The 15284-nt window shown below is 40.8% G+C and overlaps 1 protein-coding gene across 1 annotated transcript in view; it reads left to right on the top strand.

The window, feature by feature from the left end:
• Nucleotides 1-15284, top strand: part of LOC140187106 (sodium-coupled monocarboxylate transporter 1-like) — a 74065-nt gene that overhangs the window by 16838 nt on the left and 41943 nt on the right. Inside the window, exons 6-7 of the mRNA XM_072242059.1 lie at nucleotides 12354-12421; nucleotides 14550-14704. Coding sequence (XP_072098160.1) covers nucleotides 12354-12421; nucleotides 14550-14704 — 223 coding nt within the window. The remainder of the gene's footprint in view (nucleotides 1-12353; nucleotides 12422-14549; nucleotides 14705-15284) is intronic.

Raw genomic sequence — 15284 nt, 5'->3', positions numbered from 1 at the left:
TCTGCAACTTGGTCCTCAACATGAAGGATGAGTCCTCAAGGATGTGTGCTTACCCCACTACTCTGTTCTCTCTACACTCATGATTGTAAGCACAGGTTAAGCACAGGTCAAACACCATTTATAAATTCATAAGATGACACTACTGTTGTTTGTAAAATCTCAGATAGTGATGAGAAGCTGTGCAGGAGCAAAATACATCAGCTAGCTGAATGTTGTCACAACATCAACCTTGCACTCAGCATCATAAAGCCCAAGGAATTGATTGTGGACTTCAGGAAGGGGAAGTCAGGAGAACACACACTAGTTCTCTTCAAGGGGCTCAACAATGGAAAGGGTGAGCAGTTTTAAATTCTTGGGTGTCAATATCTTGAAGGATCTATCCTGGGCCCAACACATAGATGGAATTCACAAAGAAGGCATGCTAGTGGCTCCTCCTTGTTAAGAATTTGAGGAAATTTGGTATGACACCAAAGACTGTTGCAATTTTATGTTGATGTACGGTGGAGAGCATTCTCAGGCTGGTATGGAGGCTTCAATGCACAGAATCGCAAGAGGCAGCAGAGAGTGGTGGGCGTTGCCTGTCCCTCAGGGCACAACCTGCCCCACCATCTTCAAGTGGCAGTGCCTCAAGAAAGCAGCATCCATCACCAAGGACCCTCACCACCCAGAACATGCCTTCTGTTAATACCATCAGAAATGCAGCAGGCTACCAAAAAGAGATGTTATGGATGCTATGGGAGTTGAGGACCTCGATACAATGGCTATTACTAAAGAGGTAGTGCTGAGCAAACTTGTGGGCCTGAAGATAGATAAGTCCCCTGGTCCTGATGGAATGCATCCCAGGGTACTGAAAGAAATGGCAGAAATTATAGTAGAGGCTTTGGTGATAACTTACCAAAATTCTCTCGACTCTGGGCAGGTCCTGGCACATTGGAAGATGGTGAATGCCACACCACTGTTTAAAAAGGATGTAGGCAATAGGCAGGTAACTATAGACCAGTTAGTTTAACATCTGTAGTTGGGAAAATGCTTGAAGCTATCATTAAAGAAGAAATAGCGAGGTATCTGGAAAGAAAAGGATCCATCAGACAGATGTAGCATGGATTCAGCAAAGGTGAGTGAGTCCTGTTTGACAAACATATTGGAATTCTTTGAGGATATAATGAGCACAGTAGATAGAGGGGAACAGATGGACATTATTTACTTGGATCCTAGAAGGTGTTCGATAAGGTGCAGCATAAAAGACTTATCAATAAGATAAGGATGCATAGAGATGGGGGTGATGTATTACCATGGACAGAGGATTGGTTAACTAATAGAAAGCAGCGAGTTGGGATACATGAGTGTTACTCTGGTTGGGAATCAGTGGGGAACGGTGTGCTGCAGGGGTTGGTGCTGGGCCTGCAACTATTCATGAAATGAGTTAACAATCTGGAAGAGGGGAATCAAGTGTAGTGTATCTAAGTTTGCTGATGACACTAAATTGAGTGGAAAAGCAAATGGTGCAGAATATACAGGTGTCCCCCGCTTTTCGAACGTTTGCTTTACGAAACCTCACTGTTACGAAAGACCTACATTAGTTACCTGTTTTCACTAACAGAAGGTGTTTTCACTGTTACGAAGAAAGGCAGCATGCGAAAAAAACCGCGCGAAAAAAAATCAGCGCACGATAAAAGGCAACGCGCCCCAAGCAGCCGCTGTCCCCCAGATTCGGAACTGCATTCTCGCCGGCATTGCTTAAACATGTGCCTTAAAGCAGCCATTTGCAAGATGAGTTCTAAGGTATTAGAAAAGCCTAAAAGAACTCGTAAGGGTGTTACACCTAGCGTAAAACTAGACATAATTAAGCGTTTCGATCGTGGTGAACGAAGCAAGGACAAAGTGAGTTTGGCTTGTGGAAGCTGACGAAGATGATGTTGAAGAGGTTTTGGCATCTCATGACCAAGAACTGATAGATGAAGAGCTGATGCAATTGGAAGAGGAAAGGATAACAATCGAAACCGAATTCAGTAGTGAAATTGAAGTCGTCCAGGAACTGAATGTGAAGCAACTGCATGAGGTTTTCGCTACGATGATAAAGTACGACTTTAATTTTGAAAAGGTGTGTCGGTTTAGGGCATACAGTATTTGCAAGATGGTTTGAGTGCTTACAAAGAACTGTATGATAGAAAAATGCACAAGGCTCAGCAGTCAAGCAAGCCTTCCACAGCAGACGACGAACCTCGACCTTCAACATTGAGGCGGGCAGTCATCGGAGAAGATGAGCTGCCTGCCCTAATGAAAACAGATGACGATGAGGTGACACCCCAGTGTCCCACCACCCCACATCCCGGGCCGCGGACAGATACCTATTTGTGGAAAATGCAGTGGTAGCCAGGAGGCACACAGCACATCTTTAAGAAAAAATCCGAAATAAACAAGCTAATTAATTACGTGCTGGGCAGCACCTAATTAATTAGCTTGTTTATTTCGGCTTTTTTCTTAAAGATGTGCTGGATGCCTCCCAGCTACCGCTGTACTCCTGCATGCTTCGTGGATCGGTATCGGTCGGCGGCCCGGAGGGTGGGGGCCATTGCACCACCCCAACCTGTGACGACTCAGCCTAACACACCATCATCAGTGTGCTCGGCAAGCTGTCTACTCGATTCCCGTAAGTGATACTACACTATACATACATTATTTCTACTTTATATAGACTGTGTATTTTTACGTGTTATTTGGTATGATTTGGCAGCTTCCTAGCTTGAAGGTTACTGGAGAGAGTGTTTTTGCCAACAGTGCTTGCGTGAGAGTTTTGCCACGGAGAACAGTGCCGTCAATGATTGTGGAAAAGTATTTCTACTTTATATAGGCTGTGTATTTATCATATCATTCCTGCTTTTACTATATGTTACTGTTATTTTAGATTTTAAGTGTTATTTGGCATGATTTGGTAGGTTATTTTTGGGTCTGCGAATGCTCACAAAATTTTCCCATGTAAATAAATGGTAATTGCTTCTTTGCTTTACGATATTCCGGCTTATGAACCGTTTCATAGGAATGCTCGACCTTCAGATTGAGGGGAAACCTGTACAGAGTCTGCAGAGAGATATAGATAGGTTAAGTGAGTGGGCAAGGGTCTCACAGATGGAGTGCAACGTTGTTAAATGCAAGGTCATCTGCTTTGGAAGGGAAAATGGAAGATTAGGTTATTATTTAAATAGTAAAAAATTGCAGCATGCTGCTGTGCAGAGGGACTTGGGACTGCTTGTGCATGAATCACAGAAGGTTGATTTGCAGGCACAGCAGGCTATTAAGAAGGCAAATGGAATGTTGGCCTTCATTGCTAAAGGGATTGAATTTAAGAGCAGGGAGGTTATGCACAACTGTACTGGGTGCTGGTGAAGCTGCACCTGGAGTACTGCATACAGTTCTGGTCTCCTTACTTGAGGAAGGATATACTGACTTTGGAGGCGGTGCAGAGGAGGTTCACCAGGTTGATTCCGGAGATGAGGGGGCTAGACTTTGAAGAGAGATTGAACTGCCTGGGACTGCATTTGCTGGAATTCAGAGGAATGAGAGGAGATCTTATTGAAACATATTAAATTATGAAAGGGATAGATAGGGTAGAGGCAGGAAAGTTGTTTCCACTGGTAGGTGAGACTAGAACTAGAGGATATAGCCTAAAGATTTGGGGGAATAGCTTTAGGACAGAGATGAGGAGGAACTGCATTTCCCAGAGAATGGTGAATCTGTGGAATTCTCTGTCCAATGAAGTAGTGGAGGCTACCTCAGTAAATATATTGAAGACAAGTTTAGATAGATTTTTTTGTATAGTAGGGGAATTAAGGATTATGAAGAAAAGAAAGGTAGGTGGAGATGAGTCCATGGCGATATCAGCCATGATTTTATTGAATGGCAGAGCAGGCTCAACGGACCAGATGACCGACTCCTGCTCCTATTTCTTATGTTCTTATGAGAGGAGGTACAGAGACCTGAAGACCCACACTCAATGATTCAGAAACAGCTTCTTCCCTGCCATCATCAGATTTTTTGAATGGGCCATGAACATTACTTCATTGTTAATTTAGAAAAAACTATTTATATGTAATTTATTGATATTTTATGTCTTTGCACTGTACTGCTGCCAGGTTGTATAAGACAGATGATAAATCTGATTCTGAATCCTTTGGATAATGAAGACTAAATTTTCTCATTTGAAATATTGCTTCTGTTTGAAGGGTTATTCTGCTGAGCTCAGCTTTCTATTGCAGCACTTATAGTTATCATAGCTGTAAAACGACCTCTATATTTTGCATCCTATAAACTTAAAGCCTTAGATGTAAGGTATAGACATCTTCTTACATGCACTGTACCTTTCCTGGAATGTAATAACAATCAATGTTGTTTGCAGTTCCCACACATGTAGTTCTTTAACTTGAAATATTACTCTATCTTTTACTCTGAGATGTGAACATAAATCACCAGGCAATCACTCAGAATATAGTACTGGGTTGACTACAAGCTTCCTGCGAGTTGATAATATTTATCTTGAGCTCATCTTTCTTTAAAATCCTAATAAAAATCACACCTATGACAATTTGATTGACATACACTCTCCCTTTGATTGTAGCATTGTTATTCTATTGAACTGAGACTAGATCTTGAAATCTCCAACATAGTAATTTTGGATGTCCAACTATTGGCATAATAAAAATGATTTGTAGGGAATAACGTTTGTAATCAATACTTTGAAAGTCTTGAGAATGGGTTTTCTTCTATGGAGATTCTGATGTTTATACAGTTTGAGTATGCCTGATCTGAAATTCAAAAATCCAAACACCTTGAAATTTGAAATTATTTTGAATATTGAAATGACGGCAGAAATGGAAAATTCCACAAGGTACTGGGAAGGTTCCCAGGCAATGTGCAGGTCTCTGCATACAGTTTTGAGAAGTGGCTTCATATTTGTAATGAACAGAAATTAATGAAAAATAGAAAACCACTGCATAAAGTGAAAAATGAAAATCTCAATCGTGTATTGTAAGAGTGGATTTGTCCCTTGGAATGACCATGTGCCACTGAATGGTATACTGATCGTGAAATAAGCAAAGATCTGTCAGGATGAACTGAAAATTGAAAGTAATTGTGAATATTCAGCAGGCTGATTGCAGAAATTCAAGAAAAGGAACACATACATTTTTTAAAGAGTTGTGGTGATAAGGTGACTGTTGATCATGAAGCAGCAGAGAAATTAATTGGTGAGTTTGCCAAGATTATCACTGATGAAAATCTAACATGCTGAAAGGCTGTATCAGTGCATATGTGTGATGAACAAGTGAAAGACAAAGACTGCTTACCGGTAGCAGATAAATTCAGTGTAGGAAATGATGGCGATTCCAACTATCTCATTATATATTCCAGATTCTGAAAATATCTGAAATCTGTACTTTCAAAAAACATTTGGATCAGCCGGAGATGCATTGTACAATTTGCAAAGTATGCAGAAGAGGAAAACAAAGGGTAAAAAGAGCAAATGCTGAAAATACTTGGCAAATTAGACCACATTTCATAGAATGCTGCCTGACCTGTTGAGTATTTTCAACACCTAAGAGTTTTTACTGTATTTCAGATTTCTAGCGTCTGAAGTTTTTGGTTTAAGGTTTAATTATTGTCTGGAAGGAAAGTTTGTTTGTATAAATAAATATTTTCAAGATTTTCTTTTGGCTTACAGCTTGATTGAAAGGTTCAGTTGTGAAAATCTGCTGAGTATTATTTGCTATGAGTGTGTTTAACTCTAGCAGATTTTATAAGGTATTAAGAAGATCCTTGCAACGGTAGGCAGTTGTACTATAAGATTTTATTTAGAGATATAGAATCATCGGCCCAATGAGATGCATTGTCCAGCAATCCCCCTATTTAATCTTAGCCTAATCACAGGACAATTTGCAAGTGACCAATTAACCTACTAACCACTACACCTTTGGACCTGGAGGAAACTGACACATTTATGGGAAGGAAGTATAAACTTGCCAGAGGACACCAGAAATGAACTCCAAACTTTGATGCCCCATGCTGTAAACGGTAGCATAGTAGTTAGCACAATACTTTACAGTACCGGCGACTCAGGTTCATTTTCTGCTTCTACCAGTAAGGAATTTGTACATTCTCCCTGTCAGAGTGTGGGTTTCCTCTGGGTACCCCGGGGTTTTCTCCCACAGTCCAACGATGTACAGTTTGGTAGGTTAATTGGTCATTGTAAATTGTCCTGTGACTAGGCTAGGATTAAATTGGGGGATTGCTGGGAGGCATGACGTGAAGGGCTGGAAGGGCCTGTTCCGTGCTGTACCTCAATAAATACAGCAGCCCAATCAGTGGCAGGAGCAGACTACAGCGACAAGGTTTCTTGGAAGTCAGTGACACTTGTTTAAATGTGCAGAAGGGACAAGTGGAGCAGTCATTGTTAGGAATAGGCCAGTGGTGAGAGTAGGGGTGTCAGGTTTTGGCTCAAAGAAGGCTTCAGTTTGAAAGAGGCATTGGCTCTGGATAAGCATTTATTAAAGTTCCCTTTTTTTTCTCTCTTACTGTACCTAGTGTAGTAAATGGCTGTTGTGTGTGCTTCATGCTGGATGTTGACATTCTGGGAGAACCCGAGGCTGCAGTGCATCTAGCTGGAGCTCCTTGAAGGCCGTGTTAGGAATCTGGAGAAGCAGCTGGATGACCTTTGGCTTGTATGGAAAAGTGAGGAGATAATCGATCAGAGTTACAGGGAAGTAGTCATCCCTAAGTTGCAGGAGGCAAATAGCTGGGTGACTGTAAGGAGAAATGGAAATGTGAATAGGCAGTTAATGCAGAGCAGCCCTGTGGCCATTCCCTCAATAATAAGTATACTGCTTTGGATACTGTTGTGGGGAATGACCTCCTAGAGGAATGCCACGGAGACTGGGTTACTGACACTGAGCAGAGGTCCATGGTGCAGAAGGGAAAGAGGGAGAAGAGGGGAGTGGTAGTGATAGGGGACTCAATAGTCAAGGGAACAGACAGGAGATCAGAATCAGAATCAGGTTTACTATCACCAGCACATGACGTGAAATTTGTTAACATAGCAGCAGCAGTTCAATGCAATACGTAAAATAGAAGAAAAAATAATAATAAATAAGTAAGTGAATCTTATTCAGTATACTTTATACAGTATACATATATTGATTAAAACTTGTGCAAAAAAAAAAGAAATACAATATATTAAAAAAAAAGGTGAGGTAGTATCCAAGGGTTCAATGTCCATTTAGGAATTGGATGGCAGAGGGGAAGAAGCTCTCCCTGAATCACTGAGTGTGTGCCTTCAGGCTTCTGTACCTCCTACCTGATGGTAGCAATAAGATTCTGTGAACGTGAAAGGAACACCCTGATAGTATGCCTCCTCCCAGGTGCCAGGGTCAGGGACGTCTCGGATCGCATCCACAAAATTTCGGAGAGGGAGGGAGAGCAGCCAGATGTCTTGGTACATATTGGTACCAATGACATGGGAAGAAAAAGCAAAGAGGTCCTGAAAAGAGAATTTAGAGAGCTAGGTAGAAAGCTGAGAAGTAGGACCTCCTGGGTAGTAATTTCTGGATTGCTACCTGTGTCACGTGCCAGTGAAGGTAGAAGCAGGATGATTTGTCAGATTAATGTGTGACTGAGAAGCTGGAGTAGGGGGCAGGGCTTTAGGTTCTTGGATCATTAGGATCTCTTCCAGGGGAGGTATGACCTGTAAAAAAAGCGATGGGTTGCATCTGAACCTGAAGGGGACCAATATTCTCATGGTCAGGTTTGTTAGCGCTGTTAAGGAGGGTTTAAACTAATTTGGCAGGGTGGGAACTGGAATGAAGGGATTCAGGATATGATAGATGGTAAGAAAGCAAAGATAGTGTGCAGTCAGACTGTCAGGAAGGGCAAGCAGATGATAGGTCATAATCGCACCAGCAGGGTGAGCATCAGTGCATTAGGGATACAGAATCAAAAAGGGTAGCAAATACAGTACTCAATGTGTTATATTTCAGTGCATGGAGTAAAAGTAATAAGATGGATGATTTTGTTGCACTATTACAGATTGTCAGGTATGATATTATGACATCACTGAGTCATGGCTGAAGGATAATTGTAGTTGTAGCTAATATCCAAGGTTACCTTTTGAACCGGAGGGATAGGAAAGTAGGCAGAGGGAGTGGCATGGCTGTGCTGGTAAAGAATGGCATCAACTCAGTAGAAAGATGTGATATAAGATCGGAAGATGTTGAATCCTTTTGGGTTGAATTAAGAAACTGTAAGGGTAATAGAACCTTGATGGCAGTTACATACAGGCCTCCCAAAAGTAGCTGGGATGTGGACCACAGATTACAGCAGGAAATAGAAAAGGCATGCCAAAAGGGCAATAAGGTACATGGAGCTTAGAAAAATAGAGGGCTATGGGTAAGCCTAGTAATTTCTAAGGTAGAGACATGTTCGGCACAACTTTGTGGACTGAAGGGCCTGTATTGTGCTGTAGGTTTTCTATGTTTCTAAGGTGCCAGATAGATGTATTCCAAAAACAAAGAAATATTCAAATGACAAAATAGTACAACCTTGGTTGACAAGGGAAGTCAAAGCTAATGTAAAAGCAAAAGAGAGCAAACAGCAAAGCAAAAATTAGTGGGAAGACAGAGGATGGGGAAGCTTTTAAAAACCTACAGAGAGCAACTAAAAGAATCATTAGTAGGGAAAAGATTAAATATGAAAGCAAACTAGCAAACAATATCAAACTGAATAGTAAAAGCTTTTTCAAGTATGTAAAAAATAAAAGAGAGATGACAGTGGATATAGGACTGCTAGAAAATGAGGCCGGAGAAATAATAACGGGGGCCAAGGAGATGGCGGATGAACCAACTGAGTATTTTGCATTAGTCTTTCTTTTCTTTTCAAATCTTTTTATTGTTATATCATACAGAAAAAAATAACATGAGTGCATTGAAGTAACAACACTTACAATGTCTCAAAAAAGACAATATCTTAAAGATTGAAAAACATTTTTGTGATAACAAAAAATACCTACTAAGCAGAAAAGTGAGAAAAAAAAGAACCCATTAGGTGTACAACCCTGGAGTCACGTGTCATACCAAAAGCTTCTAAAAATAAACATCAAATCGCCAGCAAGAAAATAAAATAATGCATTAGTCTTCACTGTGGAAGACACTAGCAGTGTGCCATATGTTGAAGGGTGTAGGGAAGAGAAGTGAGTGCAGTTACTATTACAGGGGAGAAGGTGCTCAAAAAGCTGAAAGACCTAAGGGTACATAAGTCACCCGGACCAGATAAACTGCACCCTAGGGTTCTGAAAGAGGTCACAGTAGAGATTGTGGAGGCATTAGTAATGATCTTTCAGAAATCATTGAACTCTGGCATGGTGCCACAGGACTGGAAAACTGGAGAGGCATCACCTTGAGTATTGTGAACAGTTTTGGACTCCTTATCTGAGAAAAGATGTGCTGACATTGGAGAGGGTTCAGAGGAAGTTCACAAGAATGATTCTGGGAATGAAAGGGTTATTATACGGGGATCGTTTGATAGCTCAGGGTCTGTACTCTCTAGAATTTAGAAGGATGAGGAGAGATCTCATTGAAACCTTTCGAATGTTGAAATGCCTGGACAGAGTAGATGTGGAAAGGATGTTTCCCATGATGGGGGAGTCTAGGACAAGAGGGCACAGCCTCAGGTTGGAGAAGCATCTAGTTAAAACAGAGATGCAGAGAAGTTTCTTTAGCCAGAGGGTGGTGAACTTGTGGAATTTATTACCATAGACAGCTGTGGAGGCCAGGTCATTCAGTGTACTCAAGGCAGAGCTTGATAGGTTCTTGATTGGACATGGCATCAAAGGTTACGGGGAGAAAGCTGGGGAGTGGGGCTGAGGAGGGAAAAAAAGAATCAGCCGTAATTGAATGGTGGCGAAGGCTTGATGGGCCAAATGACTTAATTCTGCTCCTGTGTCTTATGGTCTAATGGTCTAAATAAAGTAATAGAGCCATGCTTACTGTTATGCTACCATGGTGCTCCAAAGGGAAAATTGTTTATTGTTGAAGAGTTCTGTGTCTGTCTTCAGTGGAGAGTGGTTGGTAAGCAGGAGTGTGGTTCTCATCAGAAGCAGAAAGTAATTAATGTAAAACAGTTTTAATATTTGATTTCAACAACAAATTTAAATTATATAATGTGCTTTGCTGTATCCCAGATAGAAACTCCCAATTTCATAAATTGTACCTCATGAGTGCCATTACATTTTGGTTTCTTTGAAGGCCAAGAAAGCAGAGACACTAATGTAGGGAGCCCCTATTTTGGCGCCTCAATTGATGGCCATGCTTTTGATGGGCTTTGCCACCCTGACTTTCATTGGAATGGTCTGTACCTTTGGACTGCTGGCTGATATCTGCCAGATTTTATGAAGAGTGCAAATCAGAGTAATTGATTCATGATTCAATATCGTTTAATGTCATTTCTAGTGCGCAGGTGTAAAGGAGAATAAAATAACTTTTACTCCAGATCCGATGCAACACAGAAAAAACAACATTAAGATAAAGAACGCAATAATAAAATAAATCACAAATATAAATACATAAGACAGTTTATATACATAGATTGTATGTTCCTGACTGAAAGGAAATGATAAAATAGTGGTGGTTATAGGTGTGAAAGGTTGAATTAGTGAGTGGAGGGGTTAATCAGCCTTAATGCTCGGGGAAAGTAACTGTTTTTGAGTCTGGTGGTCCTGGCATGGATACTACGTAGTCTCCTCCCTGATGAGGGTGGGACAAACAGCATGTGAACAGGGTGTGTGGGATCCTTCATGATGTTACTGGCCCCTTTTCCGAACACCTATCTGTATGTCCTTGATGTGTTGGGCAGTTTTGACTACCCATTCTGGAGCCTGCTTGTCTGCTGCAGTGCAGTTTCCATACCATGCAGTGAGGCAGCATGTTAGAATGCTCTCTACTGCAGATCTGTAGGATGCAAGTATGCTGTAGGTATGCATAGTCCAGCTCCCTTCAGCCTCCTCGGACAGCAGAGGCATTAGTGAATTTTCCTGATTGTGTGATTGATGGATCTCTGTCCTTTCATTATTGCATGAAGCATTGGTTAATATAACTCCTGTAAGAAATTACTACCAACAAGGTCATATTTTCAAAATATGCCCAGTATTTACAAATGTCTGAGGGCACAGTAGCATTGTGGGTAATTCATTGCAGACCTGGACTAATGATCCTGAGGCGAAGAATGGGCCGTTTCAGCTCGCTGCTCTGCGACATTTACTTGGATCTGCGCTGAACTAACAGTCTGCGGACGGACTTTCTTTGTGGACTTCAGTTCAGAATGCTATTTGCTTGAGCTTACTGTTTGCATTTGTTTCTTTTCTGCACATTGGGTGTTCGATGGTCTTTTTTTTAATGGGTTCTTTTGGGTTTCTTTGTTTAATGACTGCCTGTTAGGAGAAGAATCTCATGGTTGTATAATTTATAGAGTACATACTTTGAGAATAAATATACTTTGAACTTCGACTATGATCCTGCTGGTTCGTCATGGATACCTGTCTAACTATTGTTTTTACGAGAAGAAATTATAAGTCTGTCCAACCTTATAGCCTCATATCCAGGCATCATCGTAGCCTCTTGCCCGATGGCATGAATATCAATTTCTCCTTCCAGTAATTTTTTCCCCTTCCCAATTTCTTCTATTCTCACTCTGGTCTCCTACCTCTTGCCTCTTCTCACCTCCCTAACGTTTCGCCATGCATCCCCTCTTCCTTCCCTTTCTCCTAATGTCCACTCTCCTCTTCTATCAGATTCCTTCCTCTCTGGCCCTTTATCTTCCCTACCCATCTGACTTCCTCTATCATCATCCAGCTATCCTCCTTCCCCTCCCCCTGCCTTTTTATTCTGGTGTCCTCCTGTTTCCTTGTCAGTTCGGATGAAGGGTCTCAGCTCAAAACGTTGACCGTTTATTTATTTTCATAGATGCCGCCTGACCTGCTGAATTCCTCCAGCATTTTGTGTGATTTACTATCGTAGAAAACCTCTTCTGCAGCCTTTCCATGGTTTCACATCTTTCCTTTAATAGGGCAACCTATACCACACTCAATACTCCAAATGCAGTCTGACTAAAGTGCATCTGTTAAACTCTCTTAAATGTCCAAGCTGTCCAGTTTAGGATAATTTTGGGATGGACAATAAAGGCCTAACTGCCAATGCCTAGATTCTTATAATAAATTTTTAAAAATGGTTTCATGGTTGTGTTTTATTTTTTGACTCATCAAAATTTCTGATCATTTAGTACTTAAATTATGTGAACTTTTTTCTCAATTGCTTTTGCAGTTACTGGAATAAATTTGTGGATTTCCATCATAACCACTGCATCTGTGTGCACACTCTATACGGCACTAGTAAGGAAATAATTTGGATATTAACTAGAATGAATAATTGTGGTTAAAGGGTCTGAGTTAATTTAGATAAGACATGAGACTGATTGGAATTGTAGTGCACAATTAATCTATTCTTGATTATAAAGCAAGCAGCATGTTAATTACATACAGTTTCCTTGTGATAGCTATTAATAGATTTTTTTTTTAAATCAGAAGAACCAAATGCTAAGAGGTTAATGCAGTAAACATTTACTGAAGTAGATTAGCCATGATCATATTTAGTTGTGAACAACTAAATAGTCTAATGGTACTCTTTCGCAAGTTCTTATATGTATGCTGCCAATGTTTATATTACAAACATTTGTAAAAGCATGGAGCTGTATACATTAACAGCAGTTCCAAAATCAGAATTTCGCAGCGCCTGGAATTTCTAAAAGGATTGCAAGGATCCTGAGGCACGTGCTGACGGTTGTACAGGTGATGAATCTGACCCATCCAACAATGGAGATAAGTTTCATGGTTTTGGAGGTCTGGATGGAGGAATTGGAAAGCAGAAGAGATGCATAACAGTAGAAGCTGGCTATTAACATTACTGCCATGAGTTAAGCCCCAAGTATATGGATGCTCCATTGTTAGAAGTTCAATAAATTTACTGGAATAGTGAGAGTTGAATGCTTTAGCTGTTGTTCAATTCATTACATCCTAATAATGCGCTTACAAACAACATCCATTAATCAGGATTCATATCTAATATTCCTATCAGATTCTCGGACAGATAGCACAACAGCACACCTCACAAACACAACTCATAGTATGTGTACACTGCCAGCTATTCAACCATAATAATTGCATCACCCAAAGGTATTAGATATTTCCTGACACACTTTCATCTCTTGTAAAGGGAAGTAGGTATGCTTGTATGTCCTTTTCACCAGGGAGAAGATGATGCTGGCCATTATTTTGCATTTAAACAGAAATTAAAACTGACAACTTCAGTGGTTAGAATTGGATTTGAACATAATTTCAAAATTAACAGGCCACTACTGTGCACAGGCATCATGCGTATTTCGTAAAAGATAGAAGTTTGTCCACCTACCAGGAGTTTGGTTATCAATTTAGGCAGCTACGATGATGAAAATTACTTTTAGGAATGTCGGTAGAGAAGAAAAGTTGTCAAGATGTCAGAGAGATGCATAGATTATCTTCCGGCAAATAGTATACTGTACAGTATTCATGGTCCAGGCTTAGTTGCATAACCTGCAGCACTGGTGAAGCCTCACTTGGTGTACTGTGAGCAGTTTTGGGTCCCTTATCTAAGAAAGATGTGCTGACGTTGGAGAGGGTTCAAAGGAGGATCGCAAAAATGATCACAGGATTGAAAGGCTTGTCATATGAGGAGCTTCTGAAGGCTCTGGACCTCTACTCACTGGAATTCAGAAGAATGAGGGCTGACCTCATTGAAACCTATCAAATAGTGAAAGGCCTTGATAAAGTGGATGTGGAAAGGATGTTTCCTATGGTGGGAGAGTCTAAGACCTGAAGACACAGCCTCAGAATAGAGGGGCTTCCATTTAGAATGGAGATGAGGAGGAATTTCTTTAGCCAGAGAGGGTTGAATCTGTGGAATTTGTTGCCACAGGCAGCTTTGCAGGCCAAATCTTTATGTATATTTAAGGCAGAGATTGATAAATTTTTGATTGGTCAGGACATGAATGGATACGGGGAGAAGGCAGGAGATTGGGGCCGAGAGGGAAAATGGACCAACCATGATGAAATGGTGGAGCAGACTCAATGGGCCAAATGGCCTAATTCTGCTCTTATATCTCATGGTCTTATGGTCATGGAAGCCGCTTGCTTGAATTAGCTATGGTTTTCCTGCAGCAACATATAGTTACTGATGGTGTAGTGGAAATCTGTATATGTGGAAACATGTTTAGAGAAATTCTTGACCCCAATGTCTGCTTCAGCTCTGTTGTGTGTTCTACAGCCAGAGAATTTAATATATTCTGTTTGAATGTAATTAAATTGCACATGAACCTCAAAGGACAAGGTGAGATTGATCTAGCAATTTTAATCTATAAAACTTTTTCTTAGCCTTAACTCAAATATGGCAATTAATTTGAATCTATTCTTTATAATTTCCTGTCAGGGTGGTATCAAAGCTGTTGTGTGGACAGATGTTTTCCAGCTGTGCATCATGATTATTGGTCTTCTGACAGTCCTGATTCAGGGATTAATTCACTTTGGTGGGTTTGAAAAAATTTGGAATATTGCTGAGAATGGCGGCCGCATTAACTTTTTGGAGTGAGTACTCTAGTGTGTTATGGGTGGGGAAAAAGATCGTTACAATTTATAATCTCCTGGCCTGGCATCTCTTCACTTTACCAATCTGAAAAGTCAGTGGATCAAGATTGGCCATTGATTAGTGCAGTGGTTTCCAATCCGGGGTCCACAGACCCCTTGGTTAACAGTAAGGCTCCACGATATAAAAAAGTTGGGGACCCTGAATTAGAGCATGCCAGCAACAAGAGTAGGTGAACTAAAATAAGCTGTCAAGCTGGTGGAACTGTTGTACGAGGTCAAGTTCATGCCGAGCACAGGAGAAGCATTTGATTGATACAATTAGTGAAACTCTGCAGACCTGCCACATGCAATCATGGAAAGCATGAAGAGGACTCCATAACATTCTCATCCCAATGATGGCAGAGCTCAGCATGTGAATGTTGAAAAATGCCTGCAGTACTTGCACTCATCTTCATGCAGAGATGTCAAGTAGATGACCTATTGTCCTACTGTTGAGATTATTCCATGGCTGAACCAAGGTAAATTGCTCTATCAATTGACTCCAAGCAACCTCCTGCCTATGCTACTGAAGGCTTATGCC

Source organism: Mobula birostris, chromosome 24 (assembly GCF_030028105.1).
Source record: "Mobula birostris isolate sMobBir1 chromosome 24, sMobBir1.hap1, whole genome shotgun sequence".
In the NCBI taxonomy this organism is placed as follows: Eukaryota; Metazoa; Chordata; class Chondrichthyes; order Myliobatiformes; family Myliobatidae; genus Mobula; species Mobula birostris.
This window is presented reverse-complemented; position numbering and strand designations above follow the sequence as displayed.